Source organism: Bison bison, unplaced genomic scaffold, assembly GCF_000754665.1.
Source record: "Bison bison bison isolate TAMUID 2011002044 unplaced genomic scaffold, Bison_UMD1.0 scf7180017864518, whole genome shotgun sequence".
NCBI lineage: Eukaryota > Metazoa > Chordata > Mammalia > Artiodactyla > Bovidae > Bison > Bison bison.
In genome coordinates, this window is record NW_011495071.1 from 12,978,074 (window position 1) to 12,996,769 (window position 18,696).

Sequence of the window (18,696 nt, forward strand, 5' to 3'; positions counted from 1 at the left end):
ATTAATGCATATATGTGGGATCTGAAAAAATTGATATAGATGGTCTTATTTACAAAGCAGAAACAGAGACATGGACATAGAGAACAAATGCATTGACACCAAGGGGGGAAAGGGGGTGGGATAAATTGGGATTGACAGATATGCATTATTGATACTATGTATAAAATAGATAACTAATGAGAACCTACTGTAGAGCAGGGGGAACTCTGCTGAATGCTCTGTGGTGTCCTGAATAGGAAAGAAATCCATAAAAAGAGGGGATTGTGTAATGTATAGCTGCTTCACTTTGCTATACAGCAGAAACTAACACATTTTAAAGCAGCTATACTCCAGTAAAGCTTTTTTTAAAAAATAAGAGTTTTAGAAGGAATTTCCTGGCAGTCCAGTGATCAGGACTTAGCAGTTTCCCTGCTAAGGGCCTGGGTTCAATCTCTGGTCAGGGAACTAAGATCCTACGAGCCGCACAGGGTGGCCAAAGTAGGGGCGGGGGGAAGCTTAGTAAAAGAGTTTTGTTGTTGCTGTTCAGTCGCTCAGTTGTGACCCCATGGACTGCAGCACACCAGGCTTCCCTGTCCTTCACCATCTCCCAGAGCTTGCTCAAACTCATGTCCACTGAGTCAGGATGCCAGCCAACCATCCTGTTCTCTGTCATCCCCTTCTCCTCCTGCCTTCAATCTTTCCCAGCATCAGGGTCTTTTTAAAGTAGTCAGTTGGCTCTTCACGTCAGGTGGCCAGAGTATTGGAGCTTGAGTCCTTTCAGCACCAGTCCTTCCAGTCCAGCAAATCTAGTGGTGGTTTTGCTGAGTTAGGGCTCTAGTAGCTCCAAGCATTTTCTTCTCATTTAGTGAGGGATCAGAGTGGAGGAGGAGCGTGGGGTAGGGGATAAGAATGCTTTTGGGCTCGTCTTGAGTGTGAGTGTTGTGTGGGAAGGTCTGGTGTCAGGTGGACGAGTATGGGAGGGATCTGGGGACAGGCTTCGATGGCTGAGGCAGAGCGTGTGCGGGGAGGAGCGGCCAAGCAGGAGCTCTCAAGGGTACTTGGAGGTGATAGTTGGGGAATTTCTGACCGTAGTTTGAAGTTCACATTATTCCAAGAAGGGTAGAAAACCAGAGAGAGGAGGGTGGCTAAAAATGACAGCTTTACTTTTTGTAAAAAGTTCATTTTGACAGCAACATAGGGAATGGATGGAAGCCTGGAGGCAGAAAGTTGATTCTTCTTTCCATTCACCCAGCTCACCATCAGTCCTTGTGATCTATCCTACATTCGCTTTACTCAGCAAACAAGCATTATTGAATGCTTGGTTCTGAGCACAGGCTCTGTAATCAGTAGGCCCACATTTGATCAGTCCTCTCCTGCCCCTTACCCATCTGTGTGACGCTGGGCAAACTACTTACTCTGTCAGTTGTTCAGTTTAGCACCTGAAAAGTAGGACTAGCAACACCCCTAAATACTTGGCAGGGTGGTTTGAAAGATTAAATTAGATAATGCTTAATAAGTGCTTGCCATTATGCCAGGAGCTCATAAACGTTCATGAACTTAGCTATTTGTGTTCATAGTAGCAGGTTGGCGGTACAAATGCGGGAGCTGTTGTGATCCTGGGGGCTGTTAAAGCCGTGGGTGGTGTGGAGAGCTGCCCCGGAAGGAGACTCGGTGCAGATGTTAGCTGAGCTCATGCTGTTAATACTTACAGAGCATCCTGGTGAACCATGAGGAAGGTACAGAGGCACGTGCCCCCAGGAGTGGCAGCTCTTCGCTTTAACACCAGGCAGAGTGTGATCAGTGCTTTGGTCAGTTCATTGGTGAAGATTTAGAAAAGCCTTTTGGAGAAGGTGGGGTTGAATTGGGTCCTAAAGGATGAATGAGACTCCATTGGGTAGATGTGAAGGGAGAGTGTTTCCTGCACAAGTGGTGAACAGTGGGGGAGTCAGAAAGAGGATGCATGCTAAGAAAACTATGGGGAGATAAGCAGGCCTGGAAGATAGGAACTCTTGTTTTTTTCTGGCTGCACTGGGTCTTCGTTGCTGCACTCAGTGCTAGTTGCACTGAGCAGGGGCTTCTCTCTGTTGTGACGTGCGGGCTTCTCATTGCTGTGGCTTCTCTTGGTGCGGAGCACGGGCTCTAGGTGCTCAGGTTTCAATAGTTGCGGCTCTTGGGCTTAGTGACCTTGAGGCATGTGGAATCTTCCTAGCCCAGGGATCAAATCCACGTCCCCTGCATTGGCAGGTGGATTCTTAGCCACTGGACCAGCAGGGAAGTCCAGTGGGGACTCTTTAAGTGAGTACAGAGAGAAAGTATTGAGGTCTAGGTAACTGTCAAAGGATTTTTGGTAGAGAACTTTGAATTCCATTCTGAGGATTTGAGACTTTAATATGAATGTCAGTAAGAGGGCAGATAGGTAGTATCAAGCTTTTATTTAGGAAGACTTTTAAAAAGGACAAAGATATGAATGGTCACAAAAGAGGGAAGGCGAGGAGAAAACCACTCAGAAGGTTCTTAGAAAACTCTAGGGCAGAAGCATTGAGAACTTGAACTAGGACCCTGGGAAAAGAAGGAAAGGATGCATTCCAGAACTTTAAGGAAATGGAATTGATGGGATTCAGTGACTCACCTTTTGTGGGGGGACGTGGAAGTGGTGAATTTGCAGCCTGAGAGACTAGGAAGTGGTGGTGCCACTGAGGACGGGCCGTAGTGGGAGGAGGCTTGGGAGGAGAGACCACCTGCCCGGCTCTGAATCCAAGGTGCTCGTGAGATACCCGTTTAGAGGAGCTGTCCTGTTGGCAGCAGGTTGTTGGGCTGAAGCTAACAGATGTGATTTGGGTCAGAAGCAGGTAGAGGAGTCCTTTGATTCCAGGCATAGTTGAAGTCACAGAAAACAGGAAATGGCTTGGGCGGTGAAGAGCCCACCTTTGGAGAGGAACTGAATTATAGGCAGAAAGGTGAGAGTGGAACTAATTGCTGAGACAGGAAGAGGAATAGGAGAGGTGTGTGTCATCAGGAAGAAGGGGAGAGATTTTCAAGAGCAACGCAAATGATCAACAGCCTTATAAGCGCAGAGATGGAAGTGGCACATGAGCGTGTAAATTGTTGATTGACATGTTGAAAGCAGTGTCTTTGGGTGACGTGGAGGGTCAGCTGACATGGGATCACTAAGGGTGGAGGATATCTCATGGACATGTCCATCCTGGGTGCCTGAGAGGCAGGAGGTTTTGGATAGTTGGGTACGTTTCCTCCAGGTTGGGATTTTTTGCCCACCCCTTGCTGGAATCTCAACAGCCACTTATCAGCAGGGATGCAGAGTTTGAGGAAGGATAAAGGGACCTCCTTTCTATTCCCAAGGCTGGAATGACCGTGTGTGAGGATGTCTTATCTCAGAAAAAGACGGGAGCCCACCTGTGGGATCGTATGTCTGAGATGGGCTTGTGCAAGGTATCATCCACTCTCTAGTTAGTCCTTCTCTGAGCACACTGGGTGAGGTTAGGGGCAGAATTCCTGACTGTTGTTCCAGCAGAGCAGTCTTAGGAGATGGTGTCAGCCCTGGAGTACTTGGCCATGGGTTGAAATTGGCTTGAAAGAAAGGGGGCTGCCCCAGGGAGATGAGCACCTGAGTCCGCTCTTTGGATGGGTCCAAGAATCCACTTGCCACCGTTTTAATGTTCCGCTTTTCCAGCTGAAGGAAAGGAACGTAATTTCCATTCTCCAGGTTTTGTCGTAGTGAATGAGTTTAGAAGCAGAGGGTAAGGATGTTGGCAATGTGGTGAGACCTGGAAGAGCCGCTTGTTGTAAATCCTAGTTGTTGTTGGTACTGTAACGAGTTTCAAATTCTGTTTGGGGTAAAGCACAGCATTGGCCACAAGTGTCTCCACACATCCTCTCGCGGTTCGTTTTTCCCTTTTGTTTCTGCTCTGCATCAGCTTCCTTCCAGGAGTCAAAGGCTCACCCTTGTCCCACTGCTGCCCTCCTCCCACACTTGCTGGCTGGGGCTTTGGGGCTCCCCTCCTGTCCTCCCTGCCGAGGATCCCCAGGTGGAAGGTTCTGCCCAAAGGGGATGGTTTTCATTGCAAATGGGTCCAGTGGGCCATCTGAGGTTGCAGCTGGATCTTCATGCAAATGGCAGAGTTCCCCAGCCTGCACTCCACTCGCTTAGGGAGGGCCCAGAGTGTTTCCTGGGGCCCCGATGGCCTTGGATCTGGCAGTGCCCAAAGTCTGACGCTGCCCTGACTGCCCACTTCTCAGCCCCTCCCCTTGTGCTTCTTTGGCCTTCCTGTCTCCTGTGTGTTTTCCATCTCTTTCCTACATAACCTTTCCTTTCCCCATTTTCTCAGAGCAAAGCAAACACCTGTTAGAACTTGGCTGCATCGAGTTTTCCTCTCCACTTCCTTCCTTCATCTCCTCTAGTCCTTTAAGAACACAAGTAAATATTTATAAAGTGCACAAGCCTTGGTATGAGGGGATTTGGTGGGTGTATAAGGTAGTTGTTGGAAATGAATTTGGGGGAGGGGACATAGCATGTGGGAACTTCCGCTGTGTTTACCTTTGCCCTGGGCAAGGGGAGCAGGAGATAACATGCTAAGTCACTTCAGTTGTGTCCGACTCTGTGCAACCCCATAGACGGCAGCCCACCAGGCTCCCCCATCCCTGGGATTCTCCAGGCAAGAACAGTGGAGTGGGTTGCCATTTCCTTCTCCAGTGCATGAAAGTGAAAGTGAAGTCGCTCAGTTCTGTCCGACTCTTAGCAACCCCATGGATTGCAGCCTAACAGGCTCCTCCGTCCATGGGATTTTCCAAGCAAGAGTACTGGAATGGGGTGCCATTGCCTTCTCTGAGAGATAACATAGCTTGCAAGGAAATAGACGTGTGGGCGAGTTACAAGTCAGAAGACCCAGATTTCATTTCTAAGCCCTCTGTGATCAGAGGACACTTGGTTCTCTTTGCCATGTACTGGTCTTTATTTTAAAAATAGGAATTGTGGCACTTGTCATTACTACCTTGGTGAAATGATTCCTTAAATGCTTTGGAAAGTGGGATTATTTTTGTTATTTTTTTATGGGCAGATATCTGTGAGGCAAAATGTAGAACCTGAATTTTGCAGCATGTATAAAATGAGCTGATAGTATTGATAAATGATCTCTAATGAGTCTCTCAGCTCTTATATTCCGTTTTCCCTAGACAATTCTTGGCATATAATGGGGGGAGAGGGTAGGTCCTAACAAAATTTGGTGGATGGACAGACAGATGGATGGCTGGATGAACGAATCTCTAAATGTCTATTCGCCCTACTTACCCTTCCTACTGCTATTTCCATTTCACGTGGGCACTACCGCCCCCTCCTGGCCAGCAGCAGTATTACTGTGCAGTCTATAGGTGGGCCATAGCTGGGCCCTTTCGTCCCTATTTCTCCCCAGCCCCAAACCCTGGCTCCCTGAGCTGGCTCCTTGGGACCTGTCTTTGGCCCTCAATTACTGACAGCTTGTCTTTCCTGCCCCTCCCTGTCACCCCACTCCCTCTCTCCGTCTGCCCCTGCAGCACTGCCAGTAACTCCAACCGCAGCACGCCAGCCTGCTCCCCCATCCTCCGGAAGCGGTCTCGCTCACCAACCCCGCAGAACGTAGACGGAGACACCATGGTGGAGAAGGGCTCAGATCACTCCTCGGACAAGTCGCCGTCCACTCCGGAGCAGGGCGTGCAGCGCAGCTGCTCCTCACAGTCCGGCCGCAGTGGTGGCAAAAACTCCAAGGTGAGCCTGACCCGCCGGCCACTCTGTCCTTGCTCATTAGCTGGCTGCAGGGAGGCTGGCGTTGGGGGAACAGTGAGGTAGAGAACCCCTTCGTGGAGGGACCTGACGTGATTGACCAGCTCTAGTGTACCAGAGAGAGCCTCTGTTCTGTGAGGTGAGAGTGGGAGGCAGGGGAGAACCCCTATTAAATCTTGATCTTCTTAGCTTAGCCCTCAGAGAGGCCCCAGGAGCTAGTAAAAGGATTCCACAATGACCACTGTCTCTCATTAGGGGCGAGGGAGGCTCACAAGCCTTGAGATTTGGAGGAGGCGAGCTCTGGGGGTTAGGTGGAGGTCATCTCTTCAGCACTGCTACTGTTTCCAAATTTGGTGTGGAAGGGAACATTATTCGGGACAAATACAGTGCTGGGAAGGGAGTCCTCAGGGACCATTGCAGAATGCTGTATTGACCTTGGCCTTGGCCATCACCCAGCCTTACCTTCGGTAATAACCCACCTGGTACCCACCTGGCCAAGAAGAGGGCGACAGGGCTGTCCACCCTTCCCAAGTATGTCCTTGTTACCACCGGAGCCCCCGTTTGCCTGAGAGGGCCTGGGCTGCTTATGCTTCCACAAAGAGTCGTCCGCCCCCGCCTTTAGTCCTTTGGGAGGCAGACAATGTCTCTGCCTTGAAGCTCCTTAGAGGAGCTTCTCTTTCCCTCTTGACTCACAGTCCCTGGGGAGGTGGGGAGACCCGGGGAGGCTCGGGAGCTGGCATCCCAGCTGAATTTGTCTTTTGATTTCTTGTTCTTCCTCTTCTTCCCCACCATCCCCCAAATACCTTCTTTGCATGCATGGTCTTAGTCTCACAAGCGCCTCTCAAAAGTAAGCCATCTTTTGTCTCTGTCTTCGGTCTCCCCTCCGGTGTTGAATTGTCTGTAGTGCTCCGCACCCCACCCTCCGCCCCCTGCCCAGTTTGGCCCATGTGTCTTGCTTGGTCCCTTTCCCAGAAGGGCCAGCCCCACTGACCCTGGCAGGCTGGCTGAGGTCACCAAGGGACCATTCCCACTGCACCTGGAGTCAGAGAACAGACCCGCCCCCGTCCTCCCCACCCCACCCCTAACCCCGTCTCTGCCTGCTCCCCAAACACTGCCTCAGCAGGGAGTCTGTCCCCTCCTTACATGGTGCCGTTGAGAAGCAGAGTCCTGCCGGGGCTTAGTTTCATTCCTTTGGGGAAGGGAGGCTCCGGATCTGGTGGAGCAGTGGGACCTGATGCCTGCTGCTCAGGTGAGTTGATTGAAGCTCACAGATTCTCCTACGTGAGTTCCCTGATACAGTAGAGCAACCCTAGGAGCTCACCTTAGCCACTCCTTCCTTCTGCTTGCTCAGCCTGAGCGCTCCTCACTGCTTCCATCCACCGTCCAGCCTGCGGCTCGTGGTGTTCTTAGGATCCTGGCTCGTGATCAGAGGGGAACGTTTTTTCCCAGAGGGCATGGTGCCAACACTGGAAGGTCATGGACATAGACAGCCCCTACCAGGCCCTGCATAGATATGATCAGGTCAGGGAGCCTGTGCCAAGAGTCTACCCGGGACCCCAGGATTTGAGAAGCCTAAGGAGAACTTAGAGGGAGTGGAGGATGAATAGTAGGTGTTTCAGAACAGCGGGGCTCAGGAAATGATACCCACAGGGGAAGCGGGTGGCTACAGCCTAGAGAAAAGAGAGCTGAGAGGTGAACTTAATCATAGTCTCAAGCCTCTGTTTTGGGGAGCAGCAGGATAAACAGCTGTTCCGCTTCCTGAGGGGTGAACGAGAGGTTACAGGGCTAATCCTGCAGTCTGTGACCTTGAGGGTAAAAGCTCATCTTAGCTCTAAGGATTTTGAATGATGGCTGCTGGCTGTGGGCAGGAGGAGGAAACTGTGCCTGTACTGAGCAGGCCCCCAGGAGTCTGCTGTGGGTTTGGGACTTAACGGTGCAGGGCTGTGGGACGGACGGGGTCTGGAGATGACCTCTGTCCACCCCTCCAGAGTGCCTCAGTCCGTTGGCTGGGGAGAGGGCAGATGCTGCTGGACAAGGTGTCTGGTTATTGTTCCTCTGCCTCTGCCCACAGGGCATGTACCTTTGCCATCCTAAGGTCAAGCCTCGAGCTTCCTCACCCTCTTACCCCTGTGCCAAGGCACTCAGCGAGCAGAACACTTACTTATGGTCAATAGCACTCACAGAGTGCCTCTTTTGGTCAGGTGATGAGGTTGAAAGGAGCATCCAATAATGGGGGGTTTTAAAACTTGTAAGTAGTAGATCTTCTGTAAGAAAGGAATATGAAGACCAGATTCTAACCCCCAGGCAGCGTCCAGTCTGGAAAGAGAGATAAGAAACACAGATTATCCACATTGTCTGTTCCCAGATTATCCACAAACCAAACCTGACCTTAAGGACCACAGGAGTAGTTGGGATGCTCCGTGAATTCAAAGGCAGGGGAGAGCTCATGTCTGAGGCAGGGAGCTGGTGCCCAGAGCTGGGCTAGAACTCCCAGTAGGATTGTGGAGGGGCACAAGGGGGCCTCAGAAGGGACCGGGACCTGAGTGTAAACCCAGAGTGCATCTCGGCCCCTTTCCTGCTGAGGAGCTGAAGAGGGAAGGAACGAGCTCCCCGCCTCCCCACCCCATTCATCACCAACACCCCAGCAGTTAACAAGGACTGAGTTGTGCGGGGAGGGTACTGTGCCACCCCAGGGAGACGTGGTTGCGGCCGTGGTCGGTCTGGGACAGACTTCGAAGATGACACCTGAGGACCAGTATAGAAATCAGGTTCTGCAAGGTCAGTGCCTGGAGCAGAGAGCGAGGGAAAGCTACAAGGGGGAGAGAAAGAGAGGAGGAGGGTCTTGTGGTGGGAACACCCCATCCCCCATGGAGCATTTTTTCAGGTTGACCCCATGTACCCACAGGGAGGGGTCTGGCCGCTAGAGCTATCGTCACTGTTCTCACAGCCAGGCCACCTCTCTCCCTGTGTCACCTGCACCTTTTAGGGGAGATGACCTCATATACTCTTCAGACGGACTGGAGAGTGCCCCCACTTTTCCCTGGAGCCAGACCTCACTCACAGTGTCTGTCTCCTCTTCTCCGCACCCCCATTTCCTTGTGTAATACGTTGGAGTTGGACTAGGTAGCCGGGGAGGTCTTGCTCCTGTGACTCTGTAGCTATCCTGGTGCAGCTGACCCTGGCTGGGGCAGCCCTGCCCAGAGCCCAGGGCTGGACATCAAGGCCCAGTTCTGTTCCAGGACCCCTTAGTTGGTGCCACCTCCCAGCTTCTGCTCTGTAGTGCTGGCCTGCGGCCACCAGGGAGAGCCCCGCAGCCATTGCCTGCCCCACCAGCTCCTGAACTGGGTACTGAGCTGTCTGGTAGGACCCAGGCTGGTCCCTGCCTGGCCCCGCATTGTGGCTCCCTGCGCTGGGTGTGCAGTGTCACGGGCTCTGTAGCTCTGGTGTGCCTTTAACCTTTTGACCCTCGCCCTGTTTTTCGATCCTAATTTTTGTGGTTTCCTTTCCAGTACGACAGACTTTACCTGATCAAAGTAAGAAACTGTTCTTTGCTCCCTACTCCTAGAACTGTAGCGCTCCTCTGTCCCTCCCCTGCCCCCATCCCATCTCCAGACTCCTGGGCCTTTGCACTGGGGAGATGTGTAAGAAAGTTGCTGTTTCCAGGGACCTTGGGGTCCCCCAGGGGCTTGCTCTGCAGACTTCTAGGAAAAGCATAGAAGCCTGCTCAGCTCAGCCCTCACCTAGCAGCTGTCTTTGGGCAGTTTTCCTGATGTCCCCTCCTCCCCTCCTGGCTAAATCCACTAATACGTAACCTGTTAGAAAGCCCTTGCCCACTCCTTCATTCTGTTCTTCCCCCGCCCCCAGCCCTCTCTGCACAGGAGGACAGAGGGGGCTGAGAACCTGCTGGTCAGTGACCTCACGGGTGCCAGGGGGCACTCTCCAGGTCCACTGGGCCTGGCCTCTCTGCCCTGTGAGTCAGGCCCTCCTGGCCCAGCAGCTCCTTTAGAACTCGGTCCTCAAAAGCAGAGCCGTGGGGATTGAACTTGCTCTTGCAAGGCTGATTGGAGTTCAGGGACTCACACTCACATGGCTCTTCCCAGGGGCTGCTGTGGATTTGGCCAGAGGGGTGGACACCCTCAGTGGTGATGGGTAACCAGCTGCCCAGAGAGCAGTAGATGGAGGCAGAGTCTTAGACAGAGGGACAAAAGTCCTTGCTCTGTGTATCCGACATGGCAGTACCTGCAAACCCATATTCTTATCCCCAATTTACACAAGCAGGTAACATACAGAGGTGCCACCCAGCGAGACAAGAGAGGGGCCCGGCTTCCCTGGTGCAGGCTCTCAGTTGTCCTGAATCTCCTTGTTCTAGACAGATTCAGAAGGGTTGGTTTGGTGAAACGCAGGCACACTGCGAGCAGTTGAGGCCAGTGCCTTTCCACTGTTGAGAGGCATTCTCATGGATCCCTGCACAGCTTCATGCCCTGTGAGCTCAGAATCAGGACCCAGGAATTTCGGTGCCCTAAGATGCAGGTAGGGGTTCCCTGGTGGCTCAGTGGTAAAGAATCCACCTCCCGTGCAGAAGACGTGGGTTCAATCCCTGGGTCTGGAAAATCCCCTGGAGAAGGAAATGGAAACCCACTCCAGTATTCTTGCCTGGAAGATCCCATGGACAGAGGAGCCTGGTGGGCTACAGTCCATGGGGTCACAAAGAGTTGGCCATGACTTAGCAACCAGACCACAACAAGGTGCAGGTAAAGTCTGACACAGCCTCTTTGCCCCATCCTCTCTCCTCCAGGATGACTAGAGGCTAATTTTCAGTCCCCAGTTCTCTTGTGGTAATAACTCCCTTCTTGATGGAATCATTGGTTTTGAACATTTGGACTTGGGTTGGAGGAGAAGACAAGGCTGTAGTGGGAATATGTGACTCCCAGATGGGGCCATGGGGACAGCTTTTGTTGGAAGATGACTACGGAGAGCATCCTGCAGAGAGAAGAGGGTTGAGATCCTGCCCTGCCGTCTGCCCCCTGGCCAGTGAGCTAGGGTGTGGAGATGAGCAGATAGAGGCAGCACCCCCACAATGCCTGTCCTTCCCCTGCTGACATTCTTCCTCTTCAGAGTGAAGGTGAAGGGCTCTACGGAGTTCTGGCAGGATGGGGGTCACCGGCAGAGGGAGCGATGGCATGACCAGGCTTTATCTCTGCAGTCACACTCACCCCCCGGGCTCCACCAGACAGCAGGCCTCCTGGGACGGACTGCCTCCTCCTTCCCTTATGAGTCAGACCCCGTAGGACGAGGTGGATGGGATAAAGGTTGCTAACTGCACCCAGCTTCCACACCTCTGCATGCACAGCCCTACCTTGGAGGGCCCACCACAGTGAAGCAAAGGTTACAGTCCAGCAAGTCATGTGGCTTTTCTCATTTACCAGTGCGTATAAAAGTTATGTCTACCCTGTGCCTCATCCTGTCGAGTATACAATAGCATTCTGTTTAAAATAGCAGTGTATGTTTAATTAAATTATAATTAATAAAATGTTAATTAAAATGTAATGCTGTAGGCAAAATGACATCAATAGACTTGCTTGACATGGGACTGCCACACACCTTCAATTTGTTAAAAAAAAAAAAAAAAGCAATATCTTCAAAGTGCAATCAAATGAGATGTGTGTGTAGTTAAGATGTGGACCTGCAGGCAAAGCTTCCTTGCACCCAGCCATTCTCCTCCAGAACCACACCCTTGGCAAAGTTTCTAAAACTGAAAATACTCCAGTCTACCCAAGCTGAACCTGTCAGATCAGCCCCTCGAGGCAGAGGCCTAGACAGGTGTGTGTTTGTTTATCTCTGTCTGCCTGTCTGTCTGTCTTCAAGTGGGCCGTGTACGAGGGACTCCTGGCCTGTGAGATGGAAGATGGACCAAGCACAATCTTATTCATCCCTCCTCTTTCCCTAAGAAACTTCCCATTCCCGTGAAAATGAGCAGCCTTTCTAGCAGGGCTGGGAATGGAGGGCACCTGCATGGTGGAGTTGGGTCGGACCCGCTGTGTTGGTATTGACTTAGAGCCTCACAAAGTCAGGAAGGACCTTTAGCAATTACGTGCTCCACCTGTCCTCCCAAGGCAGAGCCCCAACCACTTCTTGGCCACTATCTCTTTGCGGATCAGCCAGTTGGGTGGAAGGAGGAATTTGCCCAGTTGGAAGGAAGTTTCTAGCGATCCCTTGGATCCCCAACCCCAGAGGTTCCACCCAGCCTTTCCGAGGGGCTGACATGGAGCAGACGGCTGTGTTAGTCTCCATGGGTACTTTGCTTCTGATCAGGGACCATTGGGGACTGGGTCTCGGATGCCTGCAGCGCATCCCTCCCCCCCACCCCACCCCCATCAGAGGAGCCTTGTGATGGGGTCGACTCCCTCCCAGTCAAGCTCTCGCTGGTGCTGCGCTGCCTGCCACCCCAGCCACGGGGGCTTCCAGCATGGACTGCTCCCCGGGCCTCCTTTCGGGAGCTGTCTTGAGAAAGGAGGACCCTGCCCCCCGCCACGAGCAACAACACGGGGGGCCTTGAGCTGCCTTGGGATTCCTCCTCCCCGCCCGCCCTCCGCTGTCTGTGTAACTTCCCCCTGGAGCCAGGAGCACTCTGGCCGCTCCTGCCACCTCTCCCCCCACTAACTTTGTTTCTCTTTTACTTTGTTCTTTCAGAAAAGCCAGAGCTGGTATAATGTAAGTATCCCTTTTCTCTTCTTGTTGGGCGCGTGGGTGGGGATGGCTGTGCTTAGGGGATGGAGTCGTGGGGGCACACTGTGGTCTCCCTGTGGGCTTGGAGCCTAGAACAGTGGGCTTTGCCCCTGACCAGACCCCTCCCTCAAAAACCAGACCACAGTTACCTTCTGTAGCGAGGCAGGACTGCTGGTGAGGGAGGGTGTGCAATTCCCAGAGACCACGCAGGGATGGACTGTCTCCCCAAACCCCTACCCGAACCCCCGGATCCTGGACACCCTCCAGCCCTGATGGAGGAGACCAGGCTGGGGAGGCCCCCCCAGAGCGCAGACAGAACTTGGGACGGGGACCACCATCCTGGGGCCTGATCTTAAGGCCAAGTTTTCCTCCTTTTACCAAGACATTTGGAGGAAAAAACAAGCAGCCAGAAACCTTTTCGTTTAGCAGAGGCTGGCTTATGTAAACAGAATGTGACTTCTGCCCCAGGGTCTCCTCAATCAACCCTGGCATGCTCCACCCAGAACACATCCCCCGTCCCTGGGGGCGCTCCAGCCGGGAGCGCCTACTGGGAGGCCAATTATGGAGCAAGCAGCCCCTGCAGAGGCCACATCCTCTGGGTCTCTAACTCTCCCCTGAAGAGCCACAGGCTGAAGTCTCAGCCTCCTGCCCCGTCCTACTCCACCCTCCTGCCCTGTGGATGGACGGGCAGTTCACACCCCCCACCTGGTCCCCAGCCACTGTCTTCCATCCCGGAGCCTGCTCTTCCCCGAGCTTCCCTGGTCCTGTGGATGCATCTTCCCCGCTCCCCTGATACCAGGGCCGGTTGCATGGTGGACCTGGGGACGGTGTGGGAGCGGGCGGCTGAGAGACAGACTTGGAAGATGCTTTGGTGCAGGGGAGGAGGGGAGAGGCTTGGGTTTCATGTAGACGCTCCGGTCAGAGTCACTGTGTGTGGGGGTGTGGAGGCGGGGGAGTGTTTTCCCACACGGTTCAGCAGTTCCCCCAGAATCAAGCAGCCAGCAGTCAGCCCTATAGCTTCCGACCCACTGCTGCTCAGGGGACTGGCCCTGAGATAGGACTGTTGGATCCCCGCCTTGACATCACAACGGCACAGACAAGGAGGAGGTTGGCGGGCTGCGCAAGTGGGAGGGGAGTTGAGGGCTGAGATGGCCCGCCTGGAGGAGAAGCCTGCCTGGGGCTGCAGCCCCTCAGCCCCCTGGGCCAACTGTGGTCTTCGCCTGGGCTCACAGCCGCCCCGTGGCTTAGGGCTGACATCCCAGGGGAGAGAGGAACTTGCTGTCTGTGGGAGGAGGTGAGGCTGGAGAATGCTTTCCTGGGAGTGGTGGGGCCTCCGGCATCCTTTCCCTCACAGAATCTTCCACCACCCGGGGTGCGGGTGAGGGGCTATTGTAAAATTAGTGCCTCACAGAGGACCAGGAAACACATGGCTGCAGACCCACGAGTCTGTTAAAATGACCGGATTTGGACACACAGGGCCTCGTCCCTGTTGCGCTCCCTCTCCCCTGCTCCTCTCTTTTCTTTCCAGCAGGCTTTTCCGTTCTTTCTCATGTTGCCTTCCCTAGAGTCCTTCCCTCCCCTTTCCTGGCTGACTCCCCCATTTTTGTCTCTCCACCTCCGCTTGCCGCTCCTTTCTGGCTTGATTATCCCAACTGGCTGTCTCTTTCTCTCTGATTCTAATGGATTTTCCTCCCTCCCACCCTTTTACCTCTAATCTCTCCCTCAGCCCTGCTCAGAAGACCTGGTGTCTGAGCCCTCACCAGAGTGACAGGCTAGAAATAGGTGCTGCCGCTGGGCTGGATGATGGAGGTGGGCCAGCTGCCCTGTGGGGTCAGGGGGTTCTGCTGGCAGATGAGTGAGAGATGGCAGAGCTGGGCAGACAGATTCTTCACCACTGAGCCACCTGGAAAGCCCACTCAGATGTACCAGCGTGCTTATCCACGGGCACGGCCTGAGCGTGGCTGTGCTTCCAGGCCGAATGGTCTGGCTCGATCAGGAAGCCAGGTCCTGGGGCTTCCCCTACTGGAGCCCGAGCTCAGCCTCCTGAGCCCATGCACACGGGCATGCCAGGCCCTGTCCCCCGCAGAGCACTGTGCTGTGTCAGTGCCTGCGTGCCGAGGCTCCACCAGGAAGCTTCCCTTCAACACCCTCTCCCCAGCACTGCCCGCCAGTGCTCCATTCCTGGTTTCTTGGGAGGTGCTTGCTGGGCCTCTGTTGCTCTGACCGGGTTCTCTTTTTGCTGCATCTGCTTGGTCCTCCTGTGCCACCTCTGTGTTGCCCCGAGGCGGCTAGACTTGGACCTTCAGGAAGGAGGTGGGTGTCTCCTCCTCAGCTCTGTCCTCAGCCCTCCCTGACACCGGTGGTGACTCTCCGGCTGCTCTGCTGCCCGAGGCGCCATCGTTGGCTCTGGAAGTCCTTTGGATGAGCAAAGGCCTTGTCGTCCTCGGCCCTGGGGACAGTTAGAAGTGCCTGGCCGGATCCAGGACAGGGAGGGTCAGTGCAGACTTGCTGACTGCTGCAAGAATGTCTCCAGCCCGTTGGCATGGCCTGGGTCTGATAAGAGAGGAAGCCAACCCAATGCATCCCTGCCCTCTGCCCCAGCCTCCCCCTCTACCTGCCTCTCTCCTGCATTTTCTTCTTCTGTTTATCTGGGGAGGAACTGTCACCATGGTGACAAACCACCTTGGCATTTATAAAGAGTGGGTCCCATGGAAGGAGGTGTTTGGACCCCAGGGAGACATGGAAATGCTGAGACAAGAGCCTCTGGTCTCCAGCAAGGGCTCTTCAGATCAAGAGTGGGGTTTGAGGGACTTCCCTGGCTGTCCAGTGATTAGGGCTCTGCACTTCCCAGTGCAGAGCATATGGGTTCGATACCTGGTCAGGGAACTAAGATCCCACATGCTGTGCAGCATGGCCCAAAAGAATGGGGCTTGAAGAGGGGGCTGTCGGCAGCTGCCCTGAGACCCTCCCAGGGCTGATCACATCTACTGCCCCTGAGTCCCCCTCGTCTGCTCCCCACCCCGCCAGACCCACCATTGACCACCACAGTTTTATTAGTCAAGGCGCCTAGTTTGGGGGATAAGTTCACGGAGGGATAAGCTGAAACAGGGAGCCAAGGGGCAGGAGGGGGAATAATCTGCCCCCAAAGATGGCCCTGCTGGATGCAGCAGACTCAAATCTGGGAGGAAGCCAAGTCACAGAAGTCTCTTCTGGTGCTCCAGGTAGACAGAGGTGCCTTGCCTCTTTCCTGGGATCAGTTGTCTCCAGGCAACCCAGGGAAGGAGCCCAGACCCTGGTGGCTGCCCTGAGGCTTTGGGGCCCAAGTTGCCTGCTGGTCCAGGTGGGGGCGATGCTGGCTGTCCGGGGGGAAGAGGGATGGTGCCAGTCCTGCGGAGTGACCGGGCATGTCTGACAGACATATGACTGAGCAAGAGGACAGAGCTTTGTAGGAATGAAACTCAGATTAGGTCGTCGGTGAGAAAAGTGGGAGTGAGTGCTAAAGGCATCCCCAGCGACGCCTTGGCAACCTGGTATTTTTTTCTGGGGAAGATGGACTCCGCTTCCTCCACATGCTGACCCCTGCATCCCCAGTAGCTGTCTTGACTCTGCAGAGTGACCTGTCTCCAACTGAAACTCTCCCAGTCCTGGTCCTTCATGTCTCTCTGTCACACCTGCGCCCTCCCCGTCTCCTTCCTTTGCTCAGTCACCTCCCCCATCTCCCCTTAGTCCACATCCGGCTCCTCCCTACCTGGATTTGGTTGAAAGTCCAGCGTTTCTTCTGAGGGTCTTAATTGGCTTTCTTCCTAGGCGAGGCCAACATTCTACCAAAATCCATCTGTTTTTCTCCTGGGCTGCTCCACCCTCTCCCTCCTGCTGCTCTACCCAGGGAGCAGGTACCACTTGGTCCCAGCTCCCAGTGTTTGCCGTGGAGTTAATATTTAGCCCAGGTCAGTTCCCTCTTCTCAGGCTGGAAGCTGGCAGTGCCCTGCCCGGCGGCAGTTTTGAGGGGGTGTAGGAGACAAAGGGTCCCAGGGCTTATCTTTCTGGGTGTGTCCTGTCCCTGAGTCACCCCGCTGGAGCCCAGTCATCCCCTCATCTGGCTCCAGAGATACTCAAGCATTTCCAGGATTCAGCCCTCATGGGTCCTGCTTACTGCCTAGATCATTGGATCTGGGGGGGCCCAGGAGAGGGGCATTCCCGTCACCCTGTAAAATGGAATTGCTGGGTTCTCCTGTCTCACTGCTGATGATACTGTGGAGAGAAGCTAGGATATGTGGCTTGGAGAGTGTTGGCATGGACTAGGCGCTGGGGTGCCATGCCTAATAGGAGTGAGGACGTGTATGGATGTGTGCACACGAGATGCCATGTCAACAGGAACAGTGTCAGAGGTGTATAAGGAATGCGTTCATTTGGTAAATAGGTTTTGAGCAGCTGATACTTGAAATTCACCATGCTGAGTGCTGGAGGAGATCGTTTGAGGCGTAGCGTGTTCCTGGAGACAGTGGTAGTCTGATGGAACAATCGCCCTGTGTGATATGATGGGTGGAGGTGGTGGCTGCATCCGGGGTGTGCACAGAGAGAGACAGGAACACAAGTCCTGGAAAGGACTCAGAATCTCCCTCTGCTTCCTCCAGCACCATATAACTGGGAGACGCCAGGTTCCTCTGAATCAGAAGTTCGGGATCTAGAAGCAAGAATCTGTATCTTGCATACATTTGTTAGATCATTTTTAAGTACAGTCACGTCTGAGTCAAACAGGACGAAGGCAACGTTCTCCATCGTGTGCAGCCTGGAGAGCCTCCTGGGCTGGACGTAGCTGGGGAGGGCGAGGAAGGTGCCCTGTTTGTCTCAAAGTTCTGACGTTGCCTGGGAATCCAACCTTCCCGGCCCCAGTGCTGTCAGACCTCTGCCCCCAGCTTCTCTTTCTGGAGGCCTCCTTGTTTCCATCTGCCTGGCTCCCGTCCTCACCAGAGATCTCAGCTTCCCTGCTCCTTTTGACCCGGCCCAGTCTCTCTGCTCAGAGCACGGTTCCTTGGCTGCCAAGGTCTGAGCGGCTGTCTGGGAATCCTCATCCTGGCCTTGATCCCCATCCTGCTAGTACTGGAGACAGGACAGCGTCCCCGGGAAGGAAGGAGATGCCTCAGACGGACCTGGAAACTGCTGACCTCAACTTCTCCCCACCTGCACCTCTGAAATGGGATGAGTTCAACTTCCAGGCTCCTGCTGCTGCTCTGGGGAGGTCGGTGGATGGATGGATCAGTGAGGGGCCAGTGTGTCTCCAAGAAGTCCCTGGCTGTTTTGCATCTTCAATTTTAGATTTTAGCATAACAGGAGTGCCCCTGGCACCTCCTCCCTGCCCTTCCCCCACTCGGAGCCTTGGCCAGCTACTTTCCATTGCAGGAAACATCTGCTGGGGAGGCCAGGCTCGGCCGGGGGTTACTGCAGGACATTGGCCGGTACCATCACCCAGGTCCTGTAACTTGAGGCATGTGTAGGGCTCTGGCCCTGCCCGCTCACCCGCCCAGCCACCCCGCCCCCCTCCTGCCACGGATGACTCTAACAAAGAAGTTGTTTGCTGGTCAGCCGAGGAGAGCTCGGCCTGGGAGGAAAAGGGGGGTGTGTACGGGTGGGGGTGGGAGCAGGCCCTGGTGCCTTGGCCAGCCGTGGCTGTGCTGCCTGGGTGAGGACCATGAGTCATAGCCACCAGCGCCCGCCCAGAGGAGCGATTGCACGTTGAACGGGCTGCCTTGTGGGACCGGCCAGACGGCACTGGGGAGTTGGGTGTCCGTCCTCCTGGGAGTTTGAGACCCACCACAAGCCACTGGGCTGTGAGTGAGCCGCAGCAGGGCGGACCTGTGGCGGCCCTGTGCACCTGCCCTGTCGTCTGCATCCTGGCCACTGCCGGCTGCTCAGAGCAGCTGTCCACACCAACCTGGAGAAGGGCTTCATCACGTCCCCTCTGGGTCACCCTTAGCCCAGAGACCTGCACTGGGAGCCAAGTGGGATGAAACAGCCCGGCCACAGGAGGCTGGCCAGCCAGCCTGTCCTGAGAACCATGCTGACCACACCCGCCCAGTTGTGAAGCTTGGCGCTGGGAACCAAGCTCAAGGGAAGCCAAGGAGGTATCAAGGGTCGCACAGACCCTCTGCCGAGGAGCCCGAAGCCACCCATTCACGTCCAGCCCGGGCGAGACTGACTGTTTGCATCCTGGGAGCACGGTG

General features: G+C 54.4%; 1 protein-coding gene across 1 annotated transcript in view; it reads left to right on the forward strand.

The window, feature by feature from the left end:
• Positions 1-18,696, forward strand: part of GRAMD1B (GRAM domain containing 1B) — a 183,991-nt gene that overhangs the window by 133,570 nt on the left and 31,725 nt on the right. The window contains exons 3-4 of the mRNA XM_010830661.1: positions 5,524-5,734; positions 12,440-12,460. Coding sequence (XP_010828963.1) covers positions 5,524-5,734; positions 12,440-12,460 — 232 coding nt within the window. The remainder of the gene's footprint in view (positions 1-5,523; positions 5,735-12,439; positions 12,461-18,696) is intronic.